At 45.0% G+C, this 21,424-nt stretch overlaps 1 protein-coding gene across 1 annotated transcript in view; it reads right to left on the reverse strand.

Annotated features, from left to right (window-relative positions):
- CFAP74 (cilia and flagella associated protein 74) overlaps window positions 1-21,424 on the reverse strand; it is a 117,490-nt gene that overhangs the window by 4,075 nt on the left and 91,991 nt on the right. The window contains 15 exon segments of the mRNA XM_087702450.1: window positions 364-468; window positions 471-498; window positions 2,065-2,219; window positions 3,952-4,078; window positions 4,982-5,161; window positions 6,601-6,720; window positions 7,419-7,474; window positions 8,003-8,112; window positions 8,678-8,812; window positions 9,836-9,975; window positions 11,128-11,262; window positions 12,526-12,802; window positions 14,543-14,676; window positions 16,428-16,601; window positions 17,405-17,492. Coding sequence (XP_087558576.1) covers window positions 364-468; window positions 471-498; window positions 2,065-2,219; window positions 3,952-4,078; window positions 4,982-5,161; window positions 6,601-6,720; window positions 7,419-7,474; window positions 8,003-8,112; window positions 8,678-8,812; window positions 9,836-9,975; window positions 11,128-11,262; window positions 12,526-12,802; window positions 14,543-14,676; window positions 16,428-16,601; window positions 17,405-17,492 — 1,964 coding nt within the window.

Below are 21,424 nucleotides of genomic sequence, written 5' to 3' on the forward strand. Positions count from 1 at the left end.
GAGGAGGAGGAGGAGGAGGAGGAGGAGGAGGAGGAGGAGGAGGAGGAGAACTGTAGAGTCTTTGGTGCTCTCTGGGCTTGGTGGCTTTCCTGCGGACGTTTCATTACCCAACTAGGCAACATCATCAGTGCAACGCCTCTGCCTGTTCAGAGAAATCCTTACTGGTATCCTCATCATCATCATCTCTTTCCTGGACGCTAAAAGCAAACTACAAGAACCTTTCAGGGTAGCTCGGAACAGATCTCTTTGGGTATTCTTGGCATTCCTTCCCATCCTCTGCCCGCCGGAACCCAAAATCCCCCCCCCCCTGCAGTTTCCAAGCCCAGGACGAACAGAGTTGAGCTCTCTTCAAGGCGGCGTCACCTGCTTTGGAGGCTTCCTCAGTTATGGAGGTTAGCACAGCCAGCGATTCGAAGGGCACATCCAGCGGCTCTCCGCCTTCCACGTACATGATGTGGTTCCTTGCTGCCCCTTCAGCTGGATCACCCGGATAATCTCCTGCAAGGGGTTTCAAACAGCTCGAGGTTTCTAAAATGCCTCTCCGTCACTTACAGTACCTGGTATTATTCCCACCACCTTTTCCAAGGAATCTTGGAAGAAAACCTTCCAAAGGGAAAGAAGCCCTACTCCCTTTAAAACAATATCCTTCAACTTTGGGAACTTATAAGAGTAGAATATAGAATAATAGAACATAATAATAGTAATAGAATAGAAAATAGAATGGAATAATAATAGAATAGAGAATAGAATAGAGAATAGAATAGAGAATAGAATAGAGAATAGAATAGAGAATAGAATAGAGAATAGAATAGAGAATAGAATAGAGAATAGAATAGAGAATAGAATAGAGAATAGAATAGAGAATAGAATAGAGAATAGAATAGAGAATAGAATAGAGAATAGAATAGAGAATAGAATAGAGAATAGAATAGAATAATAATAGAATAGAATAATACAATACAATAATAATAGAATAGAAAATAGAATAGAAAAAAGAATAGAAAATAGAATAGAAAATAGCAGTTAGACTTATATACCGCTTCATAGGGCTTTCAGCCCTCTCTAAGCGGTTTACAGAGTCAGCATATCGCCCCCACAGTCTGGGTCCTCATTTTACCCACCTCGGAAGGATGGAAGGCTGAGTCAACCCTGAGCCGGTGAGATTTGAACAGCCGAACTGCAGAACTGCAGTCAGCTGAAGTAGCCTGCAGTGCTGCATTTAACCACTGTGCCACCTCGTCTTAAAATAGAATAGAAAATAGAATAGAAAATAGAATAGAAAATAGAATAGAAAATAGAATAGAAAATAGAATAGAAAATAGAATAGAAAATAGAATAGAAAATACAATAGAAAATACAATAGAAAATAGAATAGAAAATAGAATAGAATAGAATGCAGAATAGAGGATAGAATAGAAAATAGAAATAGAAATAGAATAGAATAGAAAATAGGAATACAATAGAATAGAGAAAGAATAGAATAAGAATAGAACAGAATATAGAAATAACAGAACAGAACAGAATAGAAGCCATTTTAAGGCACAACAGGCTGTATCTTAACAGAACACACACACCCCGAGGAGTGTTAGGGATGTCTTATTCCCACAGTATTTTTCTCCAGAGAGTAAGTCCTCTGTGTAACAAGTTTGGTTGAAATTGCTTGAGGCGTTCCAGAGTTATGCTGGAAAATACACACAACACACACACACACACACACACACACACAAACACACACACACACACACACACACACACACAAAGATTCCTCAGCCCCCTGGGTCACTCGGAGGTCATCCAAGGGGAACCTCTTAAGATTTTTTCATCTAACCTCTCTAGAGAAAAACCACGTTAGAAAAAAAACCAATGCCGTCCCTTTGAAATCGGAAAGTTTGGAGATTCTAAAGAGAGGGTTTCCCTCTGCCCACTTCATCCCTTTCCCTTCTTTGTCGAGTCGTTTTGTTATCTTCGTTATCTGGACACTGCTCTGCTTAAGCCCCAGGGGTAGGTGGGTGGGTGGGAAATTCAGGGACAGTGTTAGCGCAGCCGAGCTTAAACTAAGCTCACCTTATCAAAAAGCAAGATCTGGATGCGGTCGGAATAATACAGGCTCTCGTGATCAGGGCTGAAGGTGACAGTGAATTCCTGAGACTTCCCAACCCCGATGGTGCCTTGCATTGGGAAGATGCTGAAGACACTCTCGCCACTGTAGTTCTGTGTACCTTAGAATAGAGTAGAAAAAAATAGCAGAGTTGGAAGGGACCTTGGAGGTCTTCTAGTCCAACCCCCTGCTTAGGCAAGAAACCCTACACCACTTCAGACAAATGGTTATCTATCCAACATCTTCTTCAAAACTTCCAGTGTTGGAGCATTCACAACTTCTGGAGGCAAGTTTAATCCACTGATTAATTGTTCACCCTGTCAGGAAATTTATCCTTACTTCTAAGTTGCTTCTCTCCTTGATTAGTTTCCACCCATTGCTTCTTGTCCTGCCCTCAGGTTCCTTGGAGAATAGCTTGACCCCCTCTTCTTTGTGGCAACCCCTGAGCTATTGGAAGACTGCTATCCTGTCTCCCCTAGTCCTTCTTTTCATTCAACTAGACATACCCAGTTCCTGCAACTGTTCTTCACATGTTTTAGCCTCCAGTCCCCTAAATCCTCTTTGTTGCTCTTCTCTGCACTCTTTCTAGAGTCTCCACATCTTTTTTTACATCGTGGTGACCAAAACTGAATGCCGTATTCCAAGTGTGGCCTTACCAAGGCCTTATAAAGTGGCATTAACCCTTCACGTGATCTTGATTCTATCCCTCTGTTGATGCAGCCTATAAATGTGATGGCTTTTTTGGCAGCTGCTGCACACGGCTGGCTCCTATTTAAATGGTTGTCCACTAGGACTCCAAGCTCCCTTTCACAGTTACTACCGTTGAGCAAGGTACCACATATACTTTACCTGTACTTGTAGACTGACGGATATAGATAAATATCAATAGATAAATAGATAGATAGATAGATGGATGGATGGATGGATGGATGGATGGATGGATGGATGGATGGATGATGGATGGATAGATAAGATAGATAAGAAAGAAAGAAAGAAAGAAAGAAAGAAAGAAAGAAAGAAAGAAAGAAAGAACGAAAGAAAGATGGTTGGATAGATGGATGGGTGGATAGATGATAGATAGATAAAAGATAGATAGATAGATAGATAGATAGATAGACAGACAGACAGACAGACAGACAGACAGACAGACACAGACAGACAGACAGAGACAGACAGACAGACAGAGATAGAGATAGATGGATGGATGGATGGATAGATTGATAAGATAGATGGATGGATAGATGGACGGATGGATGGAGATAGAGCTAGATGGATGGATGGATAAGAAAGAAAGAAAAAGAAAGAAAGAAAGAAAGAAAGAAAGAAAGAAAGAAAGAAAGAAAGAAAGAAGGATGGATGGAGATAGAGATAGATGGATGGATAGATGGATAAGAAAAAAAAAGATGGATGGATGAAGATAGAGATGGATGGATGGATGGATGGATGGATGGATGGATAAGAAAGATAGATAGATGGATAGATAGATGGATGGATGGATGGATGGATGGATGGATAGAGGGATGGATGGATGGATGGATGGATGGATAGAGATCAATGGATGGATAGATAAGATAGATAAGAAAGATAGATAAAATGGATGGATGGAGATAGACATGGATGGATGGATAGATGGATAGATCGATAGATAGATAGACAGATAGATAGATTATTGCCTTGTTTTCCCATTAAATTTGCCCTCCCACCCAAAACAGCCATAATAAAGATAACCTGTTACGATCCTTCATGTAACTGGAACATGGAGAATTTGTTCAAATCATGTGAATCGTAACCATGAAGCAACGCAACCCACATCTAGCACAAAATAGCCTTCAACACAGGGCCCATTTCCTTACCAATTATATGTGTTTCTCTTGGAGTTTTAAGGAATGGGGGAAACGTCTGCAGCTCTTGGTATCTGTCCGGAGAAAGAGAGTCCAAGACGATAGAATATTTCAAGGCCAAAGGAGAAATGTTCTCGATCTGCAAAAAGAACCCATCGTCCTAAAATTATCCCAAATATTGAGCCGTTTTCCCTTAGATAGCAGAGTTCAGATGCTATTGGCCTTTGGCAAAAACACACATTTTTTGCGGATTCAGGAAGAAAACGGTGGCGGGAAAGTAATTGTTAACCCAGGATCAAGAAATATTTCCTAGCTGTCATGGATGAGAACAGTTAACATGGTTTAATTCAGGGGTGTCCAACCTTGGCAACTTTAAGACTTGTGGACTTCAGACCTGGGGAATTCTGGGAGTTGAAGTCCACAAGTCTTTAAAGGTGCCAAGGTTGGACACCTGTCAACTCTGAAGGTGGCCGGACCGAAGCCATTTTTGTGCCACACTGGAGCTGAGGGTCAGGGAAGGCGGAATTGAGATAGAAGGATTTTTGTAGCCAAAACAAAATACTTTCTCTTGAAAACCAAGGTCATTCTCACACCTGGTCAGGAGGAGGCGGAGTGATGCTACCTAGTTGTCGGATAACACGGCGATTGGACCAAGTGACTGTTTTGAGAAAGCGGAAAATCTTTTACTTTGAGTGCGGTGAAAACTGCGGGGGTTTTCAGAGTCGGTTTTCACCAGGTATGTGCCAATATCGTATTTCTGATGAAAGTAATTGTTGAGGAATTCAATTGCCTCGGGGTCTTGCTTGCAATGGACTTATTACTTGGAAAACTGACAACACCCCTGGTTCAGATATGAATTATTTCAGAGAACCTTTGTTCCAGAAATGGACCATGATTTTGTGTTTTGTGTCTGTATGTGTGTTTTGTCTGTGTTTATTCAAAAATTTTAAAAAAATCTTTAGTAAAAAAAAACACGGTATCTCCCCTAACGATTTAGGGGAATAGGATCACGTTCTTGACTTCCTTGGAAAGGAGACGGTACCTTGAAGACAGAGGTGGTGGTTTCCTTGGAGACCACATATCCCATGTTCAACACATCTTCATATCCCATGTTCAACACATCTTCCTCCAGCGAACACGCAATGGATGCGATTACTCCCCTGCCAGTCAGTGTAAGAGTCAGAGTGGCTTTCTCAGTTCGTATCTCCAGGATTTCAAAATACTGGGAAGACAAATTTCAGGGGAAGAGTGTGGAATGGAGGAAATGGTCAGTGGAACACGCTATAGCAGTGGGTCTCAATCTTCCTAATGCCCCAACCAGTGTTTCTCAACCTTGGCAACTTGAAGATGTCCGGACTTCAACTCCCAGAATTCCCCAGCCAGCGAATGCTGGCTGGGGAATTCTGGGAGTTGAAGTCCGGACATCTTCAAGTTGCCAAGGTTGAGAAACACTGGCCCCCGACCCTTTAATACAGTTCCTCATGTTGCGGTGACCCCCCAACCATAAAATTATTTTATGTTTTCCGTATTTTTTTGAAGATATGGGTTTTCCGAGGGTCTTAGGTGAGCCCTGTGAAAGGGTCGTTTGACCCCCAAAGGGGTCCCGACCCACAGGTTGAGAACCGCAACTCTATAGATGAGTGTGTCTCAACCTTCTCCACTTTAAGAGGTGTGGACTTCAACTCTCAGAATTCCCCAGCCAGCACATCCGTCCATCCGTCCATCCACACACCTATCCATCCATCCATCCATCCATCCATCCGTACAGCAGCGAGCAGCTGGAGCATCACGGGTGATAAGTAGGCATGCATGTTCTATGCACATGCTGCGCGCATGCATGTGGTGAACGCCCGGCCCCATTGCACTGTACTGGTTGCAACAGGATCCGGAACCCACCACTGCTACCTACCCCCCCACAAACACACACGCAAATGGTGATCAAGTAACTATCTAATCTTATCTTCTATATCTATCTATCTATCTATCTATCTATCTATCTATCTATCTATCTATCTATCTATCTATCTATCTATCTATTGTAGGGAATGGATGAAATGGTCAGTGGGACACTGTATAGATCAGTGTGTCTCAACCTTATCCACTTTAAGAAATGTGGACTTCAACTCCCAGAATTCCCCAGCCAGCCCATCCATCCATCCATCCATCCATCCATCCATCCATCCATCCATTTAATATTATCTATCTACCTAGCTACCCACCTAAATGGTGATCAAATATCAAATATCTGTCTGTGTCTGTCTGTCCGTCCGTCCATCCGTCCATCCATCCATCCATCTCTCTAAACATCTATCTAAACGTCTCTGTCTCTGTCTGTCTGTCTGTCTCTCTATCTGTACATCCATCTAGCTATCTAGCTGTCCATCCATCCATCCATCTATCTGTACATCTGTCTGTCTGTCTATCTATTTATCTATCTGTATATCCATCAATCCATCCATATATCTGTATATATCTATTTATCTATCCTAGGGAATGGATGAAACGGTCAGTGGGACACTGTGTAGATCAGGGTGTCTCAACCTTATCCAATTTAAGAGGTGTGAGCCTCAACTCCTTAAGTCAACACCTCTTAAAGCGGAGAAGGTTGAGAAGCACCGCTATAAAACGTTAAAAGTGTGACAAGGGAGTGAAGAAACTCACCGACTTGCTCTCCTCCGGACAGAAGGAAAGCACTAGCTCCCGAGATTCCCCTTCTCCAAGTGAACAAATTGGATTGGCTAGCAGAAACGGTCCGAAGGGATCAAGAAGGGAATATCCCACCTGAAAAATTTGGTTCAAAGAATCCACAGGACAAAGAAAAACAGCCAATTCCTAGCCTTGGGCCACTTATACAAACTGGCCTCTGAATGCTTTTCTTTCAAGAACTGAGGTCTTAGAAGCTGAAACCTGAGTTTCCAACTTTCCTTCCCCCCCCCCATCCCACCTTCATTCCTCGTGTGATGTCTTTTGAACTGTAAGCCTATAAGTAAATGTTTTGTTTTTTTTCCTAGCCGGTAATATTTCTAAATCACAGAGAGGACTTTTCTGGTTAAAAAAATAAATAACTAAACAAATTATTCTTTAAAAAAAAAAGACAGAGAAAAGTACTCTAGTGAAGGGGTAGCAACCTGCAGCTCCGGAGCCGCATGTGGCTCTTTCCTCCCTCTGCTGCGGCTCCCTGTCACTGGTTGACTCCACAATTGATAGGGCTCTCAGTTAAGACAGATAGAGGAAAAAAGATGCCATGCTAGGGGAAGACTCTATGGTGGGGGAACCGGATTTCCTGTCAGGAGAGAAAAAAGACGCTGTGCTAGGAGGAGACTCTATGGTGGGGGAACTGGACTTCCGGTTGGCTCCAAAACTGAACGGGGGGCTTCCAGTTAGGACTTTTGTGGCTCTTTCAGTGTTTAAGGTTGCCGACCCCTGCTCTAGTGGGAAATATGGTGTAGCATCAGGGATTAGTTCAACAAAAAGGATACCACCAAGTGTTCTTTGGATATATTCTGGATCTCCACTTCTTTCTTGATTCTATGCCCTGTGTGATGAGACAGCCCGGGTCAAAAAAAAAGCCAATCAAGAACAATTTTAAAAGAAGGACAACATCGAGGAGCCATTCTTACATCGATCTCGAAAAATATAAGAAGGAAGAATTCTCACTGTGCACATATCAAAACCAACCAAATCACCAAACTTAGTTCTAGGTTGCTTCTCCCCTTGATTAGTTTCCACCCTTTGCTTCTTGTTCTGCCTTCAGATGCTTTGGAGAGTAGCTTGACTCCCTCTTCTTTGGGGCAACCCCTGAGATATTGGAAGACTTCTATCGTGTCTCCCCTGGTCCTTCTTTTCATTCAACTAGACATACCCAGTTCCAGCAACCGTTCTTCATATGTTTTAGTCACCAGTCCCCTAATCCTCTTGGTTGCTCTTAAGATGCTTATAAGGCCACTGAAAAAACTTGTGCATCTTGACCACAAACAGCCAAGGTTTAATTAAACCTTAGTTGAATTAAATTCTGCCAAGAAGAGGTGGGAAAAAAAGAGGATAAAGAAAGAGGATTTCATACCGACAGCTACGTCCCCAAAGTTGAAAAAGGTTCTCCCGTTGTTTGATGTGACCACCACGACAGGAGCGACTGACGGACAATGGAGCTCCAAGTACAAAGTATTATAAGGGCTGTAGAGAGAAAATACATTGCAGTTCAAATGCCTCTGGTTTCCAACACAGTGTTGTGGCCCAGCAGAGCTGGTGGCAGACTCAGACAGTGAGGAGGTTGGGGAGGAACCTGGGCCAGTCCTGGAGTCTGGGGAAGTCTCGGATAAGGTCTCTGTGTCGGAGGCAGAGAGGGGGCCAGAACCGTATGCCAGTTATCAGCTACCTTCGGAGTTGGAGATCAGTGAGGCAGAAGAACAGCTGGAGCCTATTCCCAATGTGCGAATGTGCAGAGCTGCCAGGAGAAGGGAACCAACCTCCTCACTGTCTGAATCTGTTGCCAACTCTGCTGTTTCCTGGCGGGCCACAACCCTGCTTCTCAGAGGCCACAGCACCAGCCTCGCCTCGGGCACGTTGGGTCAGAGTTGGCTTCACTTGGGTACGTGCTGACATGTTGCACCTAATAAATAACTGGATTTCTTTTGAAGCTTGGCTCGAGACTCATGGTGTTTAATTAGGGCATCCGTCGGAACCCAGACAGCATCCCTTCAGCCTGCGGTGGGTCTCCGGTTTCTGCAACGTGGCGTACCTGAAGTTCATGTTTTCGGCCCCTCTCTTCTCGTCGATGTCTCCACTCGCAACAAGGCAAGGTATGATGTACTTATCGAAACAGCTGGTGTAGCTGCGGACTAGGTTGAGATGGGCCGCAATGTACTCTTCGGAGCTAGAAGGGGAAGAAACCAATCAATAAGTTGGCCAAAGTAGACCAATGAGCACACCCAACTCCTACAGTTATCGTATACTAAAACAAACAAACAAACAAACAAACATACATACATACATACATACATGTTCTGATCCCCCTCCTTCGCTCGCTCAAAGACGACAGGCAGACAGACTTAAAAGGAAATAACTTTATCAGTCCTCGGCTCAGACTGGCTGCGAGACCAAAATGAACATAAATAAAGTCTCTGGCAAGAAGATAACAGAATGCAAAAACAAAGATCTCTTACGGCTAAACCAGGTGTACAGAAAGAAAGCAAATCACTTCTCCAAGTGTCTCTCACAAACAAATCACGACCGATGAACAATGAACCATGAACAAATGAACGTTGACTTCTGCAACCAGGGTGTGGCACCATCAATCCTTTTATCTCCAGAAGACCACACTAACGAGCCCCAGCTGCATTGTTATTCCTGCATCCCGACTCAACTCACAACAAACTTCTGCTGAGTCACACCACATACATAAAGAAATTTGCCATCAATCTATGTTTTCCCCAAAATAAGACATTTTTTGTGAAAAATGGAGCATGCAGAGTTTGGAAGGCCTGTAAAGTGCTCCTGGGGGCTGGGGACGGCAAAGAGGAGCCAAAAATGGGCCCATTTTTCACAAAAATGGGGCGTGCAGAGGGTGTGGGAGGCCTGTAGTGTTCTCCTCGGGGCTGGGGAGGGCAGAAACAGGCCCGTTTTTGAGACAAACAGGCCCATTTTTGCTCGTTTTTGCCCTTCCCAACCCCCAGGAGCACACTACAGGCCTCCCACACCCTGTGTACGCCCACTTTTTATGAAAAACAGGATGTATGGGGCGGGGTTTCGGGAGACCAAAAATGCTGTATTCAGTGTATAAGACGCCCCCAGATTTTCACCCTCTTTTTTGGGTGGGGGTGGGGGAAAGGTGTGTCTTATACTTTGAAAAATATGGTAAGTGTTGGCTGGGAAGCAGTAGAATTCTTTGCATCCTCACTCCCTGGAGATGTCTTCTGGGTTGGGGGCTTCAAAGGGCTTGATGGGGCTCTTGTCCTTTGAAGGTTCAGACACGAAGGAGAAGCTGGTCGACTTCTTCCCGTCTTTCCGTCCCAACATGGCCGCCTCCTCCTTCTTCCTCTGCCGCCACCGGGAAAAAAAAGAGTAGATGGGAAAGTCAAACCCTTCTGTATGGACGGCAGCAAACAAAATAGAGCTGTGGGCCTTCCTCCTGGAGGTGAAATGGAGAGACTGGGGCCACTCGGCTTTTTTCAGCGCAGATTAAGAAAAGTTCCTCCATCTCCATCCTCCCTCCCTCCCTCTCCTCTTTCCTTCCTTCTCTCCTTCCTTGCCTTCCCTTCTTCTGCCTTTCTTTCCCTTCCTCTTTCCCTCCTTTCCTTCCCTCTTCTTCTTCCTTTCCTTTCTTTTCCTTCCTTCTCGTCCCTTCTTTCTCCTTTCCTTTTTTTCCTTTCCTTCCTTCTCTTCCCTTCTTCCTTTTCCTTTCTCTTCCTCCTTTCCTTTCTTTTCCTTTCCTTTTCACTTTCCTTTCTTTCCCTTTCCTTCCTTTTTTCCTTTCCTTTCTTCTCTTTCCTCCTTCCTCCTTTTCCTTTCCTCCTTTCTTTCCTTTTCCTTTCCTTTTCCTTTCCTCCCTTCTCTTCCCTCCTTTCTCCTTTCCTTTTTTTCCTTTCCCTTCCCTTCCTTTTATTTTTTCTTTCCTTCCTTCTCTTCCCTTCTTCCTCCTTTTTCTTTCCTTTCCTCCTTTCCTCTTTTTTCCCCTTTCCTTTTCCCCTTTCCTTCCTTCTTTTCCTTTCCTTTTTTCTGTTCCTTTCCGCCTTCCCTTCCTTCTCTTCCCTTCTTTCTCCTATCCTTTTCTCCTTTCCTTTCTTTTCCTTTTTTCCTTTCCTTTCTTTTCCTTTCCTTTTCCTTCCTTCTCTTCCCTCCTTTCTCCTTTCTTTTCCTTCTTTCCTTTCCTTTCCCTCCCCTCCCCTTACCTTATGGCCATTCTGTGACTCTCTTAATTATGCCACTGGACTTAATTACTTTTACTGGGTGTTAAATGAAGTATTACACCGTTATGACGAATTGCTGGTCTCTAATCTCTGCACAACGTCCCCTTCTTCAAGTCCAGCTCATCTGATACCCCCCCAACACCCAGATAGATCTGTCACTGTGTGTGTATGTGTGTGTATGTTTGCCCCTTTGCCACCAGCTTTTCCAAGTTGTGACCCTGCCATACGCTCCCATGGTCAGAAAGAACTGACAGGAAGTAGCCTGCGTCACTCTTCTGTTTACCTGCATTTCCAATTCTCGGGCTCTTTTTTCCATCTGAGCTTTTATTTCTGCATTCTGACACGTTATGTTGACTGCCTCTTGCCTGATCAGCTGATCCGGCAGCGCTGGGTGGAAGGAGACGTCAAGGAGGCATTTCTGGACAACAGAAGCCAACAGAAGAGGAAGAAATGAGGAGGGAGAAAAACCCTCACTAGAAGCAGAAATGACCAAGGACGTAAAACCAAATAAACCAGGCAGAGGAAATGAAATGGCTGAAGCCACAAAACTGCAACTGAACCTCAAAATAACAGAATAACAGAGTTGGAAGGGACCTTGGAGGTCTTCTAGTCCAACCCCATGCTAAAGCAGGAAGCCACATATCATCTATCAAACACATGGTTGTCTAGTCTCTTCTTAAAAACTTCCAGTGTTGGAGCATTCACAACTTCTGGAGACGTTGTTCCACTGATTCATTTTTCTCACTGTCAGGAAATTCCTCCTTGGGTCTAAGTTGCTTCTCTCCTTGATTAGTTTCCACCCATTGCTTCTTGTTCTACCTTCAGGTGCCTTGGAAAATAGTTTGACTCCCTCTTCTTTGTGGCAACCCCTGAGATATTGGAACTCTGCTATCATGTCTCCCCTCGTCCTTCTTTTCATCAAACTAGACATACCCAATTTCTGCAACTGTTCTTCATATGTTTTAGCCTCCACCACATATGTGGGATTGGATGGTGGAGGTAGCTTTAATTGTTTATTTAATTATTTATGCAATTATTTCCTATTTAATCTTATAACTCTTCTCTTAGCTTCCAACAAGGTTTGTAAAAGCCCAAATGAAGAGGGAAGAAATACATATCCAATATTTGAGGGGCTGCCCCAGAGAGGAGGGGGGTCAAGCTACTTTCCGAAGCACCCGAGGCCAAACAAGGAACAATGGATGGGAACCTTCCCAGGAGAAATTTCAACCTGGAAATAAGGTGAAATTTCCTGGCAGTGAAAACTATCAAACCCATGGAACAGAAGTTGATTTCGGAAATTGTGGGAGCTTCATCACTGGAAGTGTTTAAGAAGAGTGTCAGGTTTCCGAAAGATGGCCTAATTAATTCATGAGCCTCGAGCCAAGTTTCAAAAGAAAACCAGTCATTTATTAGGAACACCATTTCGGCAAGATCTCATTGCCGTCAGATCTGATCTCATAGAGTCTCCTGCTTGGGTTGGACCAGATGACCTACAAGATCCCTTCCAATTCTGTTAATCATTATCTGCTCATTTTTAGTCCCTCCAGACACTGCACTGAATTTTCCAACGGCGGATCCATCGCCGGGAATTAAAACCCCGAGCAAAAAGTTCACAAGACTGGTTGGGAGGCGGGGATGGGTGGGTTAGTAATTATCTTATTTAAACACGCTCAGAGTTTACCTTCCCAGGCAGGACAGTCCCCACGCAGGGAATGATGATGATGGGAGAATCTTCGGGCACGAGGAACTGGAAGGAAGTGGGTCCAACCGGAGCGATTTCCCCCTCGCCGATTCGGGGCATGGTGTGAGTGAAGTGGCTGATTCTCTCGTGAGGGTTGATGATGAAGAGGGTGGCGGCCGAGACATCGTCCAGAGCCGTGGCCGGAAACTGGACAAAGGAGTGGGAAAGCACGAGGGGAGGGTGGACTCCGACAGCCTTACAGGACAGCAGGAACTCCCTAAAATGGGAAACAGGACCGAAATGTTTCGGGATCAGCATCGGATTCTTTTTGAAGAAGCAGCGTGACAAGAGTTGGCATTTTGTCACACACAGAACCACTTCTGCAAATAAAGAGAGAAATCGCCACTGCTTTGTGGCTTCAAAGAGCTGTGGTGGCGCAGTAGTTAGAATGCAGTATAGCAGTCTAATTCTGCTGACTGCTGACTGCCAGCAGTTCGGCATTCTGTTCTGTTCCGCATTCTATTCTGCTCTATTCTATTCTGCTCTATTCTGTTCTGCTCTATTCTATTCTGCATTCTATTCTATATTCTATTCTGCTCTATTCTATTCTGCATTCTATTCTGCATTCTATTCTGCTCTATTCTGTTCTGCTCTATTCTATTCTGCATTCTATTCTATATTCTATTCTGCTCTATTCTATTCTACTCTATTCTATTCTGCATTCTATTCTGCATTCTATTCTGCTCTATTCTATTCTGCACTCTATTCTGCTCTATTCTATTCTGCATTCTATTCTACATTCAATTCTGCTCTATTCTATTCTGCATTCTATTCTGCTCTATTCTATTTTATTCTGCTCTATTCTATTCTGCATTCTATTCTACACTCTATTCTGCTCTATTCTATTCAAGTCCAGTCCAGTCCAGTCCATTCTGCCATGTTGGTGCAGTGGTTAGAAGGCAGCATTACAGGCTGACTCCGCCTTCAGTCAGGAAGTTCGATCCTGACTCAGGCTGACTCAGCCTTCCATCCTTTCGAGGTCAGTAAAATGAGGACCCAGATTGTTGGGGCCCATAGGTGGACTCAATAAACTACTTAAAGAGGTCTATAAAGCGCTGTGAAGTGGTATATAAGTTTAAGAGGGCTGAGGTGCCCCGTTTTGGGCCTGGAAGCCCTCTTACATCAACCTGGAAGCCAAAACAGAGTGCAGGGGGTGCTCGCATTGCATTTTGGGGCCTCGCGCAGCCCCCCCACACCCCATTTTGGCTTCCAGGTCAGTGCAGGAGGCCTTCCAGGCCCAAAATGGGGCATGTCCCCTACATGTACAGCAGAGACCCAAAGACCAGCTGGACGGCAGGAGGCATGGTGGACAGTGGTGGGTTTCAATTTATTTTACTACCGGTTCGCTCGTGAATGCGCAGAAGTGTCCGGGCAAGTGGGCGGTGCCTCCTGCCGCCGGACACTACCAGTTCGCCCGATCCGGGGCGAACCGGCAGAAGCCCACCTCTGGTGGTGGGGCTGGGCTGAGGCGACGGCTGGCATGCCCGCAGAGAGGGCTCTGCGTGCCACCTGTGCCACAGCTTCGCCATCACGGTTCTAGAGTTTAAGCTAGCAATAGCAATAGCAGTAGCAGTTAGACTTATATACCGCTTCATAGGGCTTTCAGCCCTCTCTAAGCGGTTTACAGAGTCAGCATATCGCCCCCACAGTCTGGGTCCTCATTTCACCCACCTCGGAAGGATGGAAGGCTGAGTCAACCTTGAGCCGGTGAGATTTGAACCGCTGAACTGCAGATAGCAGTCAGCTGAAGTGGCCTGCAGTACTGCACCCTAACCACTGCGCCACCTCGGCTCTGTTAGCGGTGTAAAAAAGTGCCGGAGGCTAAATATGGAGCCCTCTGTTCTAGCTGGGGTGAGTTGAACCCTAAGAGGACCTCGCTTCGATTCTGTGACTCCTCAAAATCTTCTTTTGCCCAACAGCATCACGGAATTGGCAACTGACACCCCTCCCCCCATACCTGTTGATTTCCGTCTTGCAGGTGAGCTCAAAGCTGTACAATTTCGCCTTCTTGGCTTTGAAGATGACATCCAGGGTCAAGCTCTCCAGAGGTAGCAGCACCCCGAACCCATCGTTGGGCTGAACTTCGACAAACTTCCCAAAACCAGGAGAAAAAATGACCAAGGAAAAGTATTAGAAAATGGACGATTATTATTGTTTTTTCGTTTAAGAAAAAGGAATGTCCTATCATTTCTATGGTATCAACGGTAGTGCCAACTTGTAAAGCGTTTCCATGACTATTATCAAGTTGACATGAAAAAGGGAGAATTCCATGCATACCTTCAACCAGAGTCGGATCTCAGATTTCTACAGCCGGCGTGTGAGGTGCAAGTTCACAGCCTGCTGAAGCACCTCATTGGTGAATATGATTTATGACACAGACTGAGGGGAGGAGAGACACAGGGGTAAAGTTCCGAGACCATGAACCGGAAATCAGTTTTGGCTCCACAGAAGAACATGCCAAAATGTTGCTCCCAATAAATGACTGGAGTTCTTTTGAACTTTGTCTCGAGGCTCGTAAATTAATTAGGGCATCCTTTGGAAACTTCACAGGTAAATATTTTATTCTTATCCAAAGGATTATTTTATTTTTGTTGGACACTAGATGACCTGAACAGTTCCTTCCAACTCTTCTTAATCTGTTATTAAACTAGGTCCTCAGAAATCTTATACATTTAGTGAGATCGCAAAGCAAAAAAAAAAGGAAACATCTTGAATATTGTATTGACTATGGACGTCTGCTGGCCCCCCCCCCCCCCAATCCTAAATAAGCCAAATTACTAGTCCTCGTGGCCCTGAATATATATATGCTTTAAAGGTCCTTTCCAGGAGAAGTTTAAAACATCAGAAATTATGAGGGAATTGTGGCCCACCAGGCAGCAGATTCGGACAGTGAGGAGGTTGGGGAGGAACATGGGCCAGTCCTGGAGTTTGGGGAAGGCTCTGCATTAGAGCCAGAGAGCGGACCAAGGCCATCTGGTTGTTATGTGTTGCCTCTGGAGCCTGACATCAGTGAGGCAGAAGAACAGTGGGAGCCTGTTCCCAGTGTGCGCATGCGCAGAGCTACCAGAAGGCAAGGACAATTAAGAAAACAGGGTCAACTTGGGAGTAAGGCCTGGAGATGATTGGCCCCTCCCATAAGACATAAAAGAGGAGAGAACGGGAGGTGATCCTTTGCAGGAAGCAATTAGTTCATCTGGTCGGTTCAAGCTTTGAAAAATTCTGTTTGACTCTGTGCTATGTTTGGCCTTCCTCTGCATTTGGCAATGAGGTCTCTGGCAGCATTTCCAGGGAGATAAAGGTGGGTGTTTATCAACATTCCCCTGAAAGACTGTGGCAACTCGAGGAGACATCTATCGGAATCTTCGAAGTGAGGGAGAGTCAGGTAAAACACTCCTCCTGGGCCAGAGACTGAGGTTAATCTGGGAGGTTAGAGAAGGAATGGAGGTGTGGCCTCAAGATTTACCTCAGTCTCCAGGGCAAAAGGACTGTGTTAATACCCATGTGTGACTCCTCCCACGCCTCACTTCGGAGACTCTTCATGGACTGTTTGTGAAGCCTTGCGGACTCTTAACGACCATAACCCACAGCCGTATAAATAAAAAGAGGGTTTGGGGGACTAAGATTGCGATTCATGCTTTTTCGGGAAGCCGAGGTCAGAACACACACTAGGAGACACGACGGAAATGTACTGCCTTGCCCAGGGTACAAAAATGAAGAAATTGCAATTTCCTGATGTAGATTTCGTTCTAAGCAGCAACCACCAGAAGTCTCCATCCTAAACAGCTGCGCATAATTCTCACCCGGGCTGCAAATTTCCAAGGGAGGCAAGCAGATCTTTTTACCTTTGGTTGCCCGACGAAACCAAACTCCTGCGGGAGAATTGCTTTGTTGGTGACGGTGATGGTTGTCCGAACAGCTTCGTAGATAGAGCAGTATCCAAAATCCACTTCGTTTGGGACGATCTCTAAATCTGAGGTGGTTAGGATGGCATGCATGCTGAATTCCACCGGCTTGCTCTAAAAATGAAGAAAATGAAGCCGAACGGTGACAGGATCAGCAATATTGTTGTGGTCCACAAGCGGCCTGCGCAGCTGGGAGCAGAGTCGGACAGTGAGGAGGTTGGGGAGGAACATGGGCCAGTCTTGGAGTCTGGGGAAGGCTTGGACGAGGGCTCTGTGTTGGAGGCAGAGAGGGGGCCAGGGCCATCTGGGAGTTATGTGCTGCCTCTGGAGCCTCCGGAATCTGACATCAGCGAGGCAGAAGAACAGTGTGAGCCTGTTCCCAGTGTGCGCATGCTGCCAGAAGGCAAGAAAAGTTAAGACTAAAAAGGGTGACTTGGGAGTAAGGCTTGGAGATGATTGGCCCCTCCCATAAGACATAAGAGAGGAGCAAAGGGACGTGAGCCTTTGCAGGAAGCAATTTTGTTCGTTTTGGTTGGTTTAAATGCTGAAGCTCTGTTTTGACTCTGTGCTACGTTTGGCCTTGCAAAACTAATTGGCAATTAGGTCTATGGCAAGCGTTTCAAAGGAGATATAGGTGGGTGCTTATGCTTATCATCATCACCCCAAAAGACTTTGGCAACTCGAGCAGACATCTGTCGGACTCTTTTACAGAGTGTTTGTGAAACGATATGGGCTGTGAATGACCATAATTCACAGCCGTTTAAATAAAAGAGAGTTTTTCATGAAGCCTAAGTCAGAACCAAATATATTACATTTGAATAGAGGTAAAGAATCCAGGTTTGTCTAGAATGAGATGTGGGTGACCTGGGGTTTGTGCTTACAGAGCAAAAAACAAGCCAAAAATTCCCCAGGCTGACCTGATCAGAAACAATGATAGTCAAGGGAGCTTCCAGAACTCGGGTCCTCTCATCAAAGTACTTCTTGGCATCTTTTGAAAGGGCGAGTCTGAAAGAGAAGAGGAGGGGGTGGCGTTTTCCAGGCTAAAGCAGGGGTGGGTAAATATGGCCCCTTTAATGACCTGTGGACTTCAACTCCCAGAATTCCTGCTGGCCCAGGAATTCTGGGAGTTGAAGTCCACGGATCACGAAAGAGGCCATAATTGCCTATCCCTGTGCTAAAAGGTTGAGAATGCCTTCGAGGAAGACAACATAAATGACCTCGACGCAACTTCGTAAACAAGCTTTTTAAGGATATTCCCACAACGTTGCCCAGCCACAAATTCCAGATTTAAATGTATTCAGGTTATCTAGTTAAATGGGATTTCTTTGAGCAAGAAAAAAAAGAATATCTTATTGAATGCTAGTAGCTGGATACCCGTGCTTCGTGACAAAACTATGTGATTAAGCTATGCAGGAGAAATTCGCTTCACAATCTGTTGGCTCAGTGATGGTTGGAGTTTGAAACACATAAGGGAATATCACTCCCTCTGCCTTGAGTCCGGAAGCAGTTCCATAGGTGGAAGGTGTAGACATTTTGGTGAGGTACTGACGTTTAGTACTATAAGGAGCCTCAGACCGCTCCTGAGTGAAGGAGTGGAACGTCTTGTCAGTTTGAACTGACGTAACAGAATGTGAGGCAACTGGCAGTTGGAACAGAGTTTTTTTCAGGTGGGGAGGGGGAGTAGAGCTCCTTAGCATCAGAGTGTGTTAATTACTGTATAAGAAATACTAATGATCGGATGTTCATTTTGAAAAATCCTTTCTTAGCGGGCACCTAGAAACCAAGAGGAACATTCGTGCCAATTTTCAAGTTTGTAGGCTTTACGGTTTCGGAGATTTCGTGATGAATAGTACTTGGCTTTTATATATATAGATTCCACCTGGTCACAAAAACAGGTTTTAAAGCCAAGCTGAATCTCGCATTGTCCCTTGATCTGAGCCCATCCAAAGGGCATTGCATATCCTAGCCTCCCACTTGAGGAATTAATGGAACTAGCAATCCTGGTTTATTCAATACCCCACAGCCAAGCAGGGCTTAGTGACAGAAAGTTGGGCAGCATATCAATTGAATAAACAGAAAATAAATAAATAAAAGGAAGGACACAACCCTCCATCTTAGGGTAAAGGTAAAGTTTCCTCTTGCACATATGTGCTAGTCATTCCCGACTCGGGGGAGTGTGTGTGTGTGCACTGCTCATCTCCATTTCAAAGCCAAAGAGCCAGCACTGTCCGAAGACGTCTCTGTGGTCATGTGTCCGGCAGGACTCAACTCCCGAAGCCGCACAGAACACTGTTTCCTTCCCACCAAGGTGGTCCCTATTTTTCACCTTGCATTTTTAACGTGCTTTAGAACTGCTAGCTTGGCAGAAGCTGGGACAAGTAACGGGAACTCCCTCCGTTATGCGGCGCTAGGGATTCAAACCGCCAAACTGCCGACGTTTTGATCAACAAGCTCAGTGTCTTAGCCACTTAGCCACTGGGCGTCCCTTCTCTCTGCATCTGACATCCTGCAAATAATTTGGGGTTACCTATGTTCAGGTCACTCCCTTCACATCCAAACCTCTATGATATGTGAGAAGGTTTTTCTCCTTTGGTGTCTTTTTTGGGGGGAAGTACAAATTATTATTAGTCTGATCGAGTGTCAAAGTAGTTTTTTTTTTAAAGCCTCGATTCCGTACGGGGATTGCAAGACAATGCTTTTCACTGCTAGGAAATCCTTCTGTCAGCTCGCGATGTTAAATAGGAGCCAAAGATAAGCCGATGCTGTTATATTTACTGTTGTAGGTTTTTTGTTTTTTTTTTAAAAAAGACCAAGTGATGGCTCTGTTTTCAGGACAGTAACTCTTGGATATAAATAGAACTTAAACTTGCACACTAATCAGTATGTCAGCTTCCGAGGTCCCAGCTGTATGAGCTCAGGCACCCAGCTTGGGCAATCTGTTCCTTTTGACGTTGACGTGAATTAATTAGCAGCAATTCTGAGTCACCTCCGGTGGGAGCACGGAGCAGCGCGGATGGGGCTGCGCTGGGCTCCCCCAATCTCCTGGCACCTCCACCGACCCCTCAACTCAAGCGGAGAGGGGACGATGGGCCGGTCAAGTCCACAAGGCTTTCTAACTGCCCCTCCCTGAAACGGAGGTGAAACAAAACGAGAGTTTTCTACATTTCGGCAAGAAAATTCTACTTTTAGGCAACAAAAAAACAAATGCTCAGGTCCGTGATGTGCGAACCCCTGGCACGCTTGCCGCAGGTGGCACACAGAGCCCTCTCTATGGGCAAGCCAGCTGTTGCCCCGCCAGCTCCACTGCGTATCCATGTGCCCCTCCCTCTGACCACCTGATTTTTGGGTCTCTGCCACGGGTGTGCGGGGGGCATGGCGCATGTGGGAGATGTCTGTGCATGGACAGGGGAGGGGGTCAAAGGTGCCTGTTGGGGGGGAGGAGAGGGAAGTGCGGCAGTGGCGGGATTCGAATAATTTTTTTTTAAGATTTTTTTTTTATTTTTAGACAAACACACACAAATGAAACATAAAACCATCCTCCAGTTACATGCAGTGTGTCGATTGGTTACAAAGCTTTTGTGCATCCCCTCCGTAGTCCTCACTTACAATTTATATAAAATCTCATATTATCAATCTAGTATATATGTATACATTATTATCATTGTTAATCATTTATTTGACCGTAACTATTATTACTTCATTTTTATGCGAGATATTCTAAATTTTGAATTTGTTGGGAGTATACTCCTGGTGTTGGGTAGGCAATATATATCTATATACAACAACAAATGGTCGTTGTTGCTTTAAATGAGTGGATGTACTTAACAACTGTAATTAACTTTACTATTAGAAGGAGTCAAGAGATCTCACTCTCTCTCTCTGCTTGTCCTATGCTTGATGACTTGATGACTGGAATGTGAACTGCGACTGTAAGCTAATGTTTGTTCTTTGAATTGTGTTTGGACTAATATCTACTATCACTGCTTGTGAAGCAATTATCAGTAGTAAACCTACTTGTTTTTACTAGCAGTGTCTGAAACTCTATTCGTGTGTTTCTACTAGCGACATTCTTTCTCTCTAGCTGCAACATTTTGTCTCCCAACGGAGATACCCCTAACAGAATTAATTTATATTATGGCGTTTCATTACCTCACCCCAAATCCATCCAATAGTAGTACACCTTTATATTATATTCTATATCGTTCCATTATTCTTGTACTGTAAAATTCTCTAGCATATTTCATTTCCATATTTTTTTGTCTAACCATTGATCAAATAAATTAAGAGAACGAGAAGATAAACAATTCTATAAGATGTGGGATTTATTTTATCCAGGGATTTGGATAATTTAACCACCGGTTCTCTGCCCTAATGATTTCTTCCAACAACCAGATCATCAAACTTCTCAGAAAGTTAACAGCCCTTTCTCCCGAAGTGGTGCAAACTGGCTGAATCCCGCCACCAGAGTGCGGGGGTGGGTGGGGGTGGAGCCCCCCCATGCGGGTTTCATGGGGGTCACACACACACATGCACGAGGGGAGCTCGGTGGGGGAGCATGAGTAGGGGGTGCGCGCATTGTATTATGGGTATGGGCATGCGTGCTATCGCGCATGCGTGCTGTCGCATGTGTGCGCTTTCGGCACACAACGACAAAAAGCTTAGCCATCACTGGTATAGGTGGTACCTTGCTCAATAGTAGTCACTGTGGGAGGGATCTTGGGAGTCCTAATCCATTCCCCCCCCCACCGGTTCTGTGGGCGTGGCTTGTGGGAGGTGTCATGTGACTGGTTGGGTGTGGCCAATTTCCCCCCCACTTTTTAAAGCATTTTTTTCCAGTTCACCCGAATCAGCAGGAAAAAAAATGCTTTAGAAAGTGTGGGGGGGGGAAACACCTCCTAACGATTGCGCGGATCAGCTGTGAGTTGCGATAGGTGGAA

This window comes from Thamnophis sirtalis, unplaced genomic scaffold, assembly GCF_051295495.1.
Source record: "Thamnophis sirtalis isolate CommonGarterSnake01/CBP01778 unplaced genomic scaffold, rThaSir2_p1.2 scaffold_15, whole genome shotgun sequence".
Lineage (NCBI taxonomy): Eukaryota > Metazoa > Chordata > Lepidosauria > Squamata > Natricidae > Thamnophis > Thamnophis sirtalis.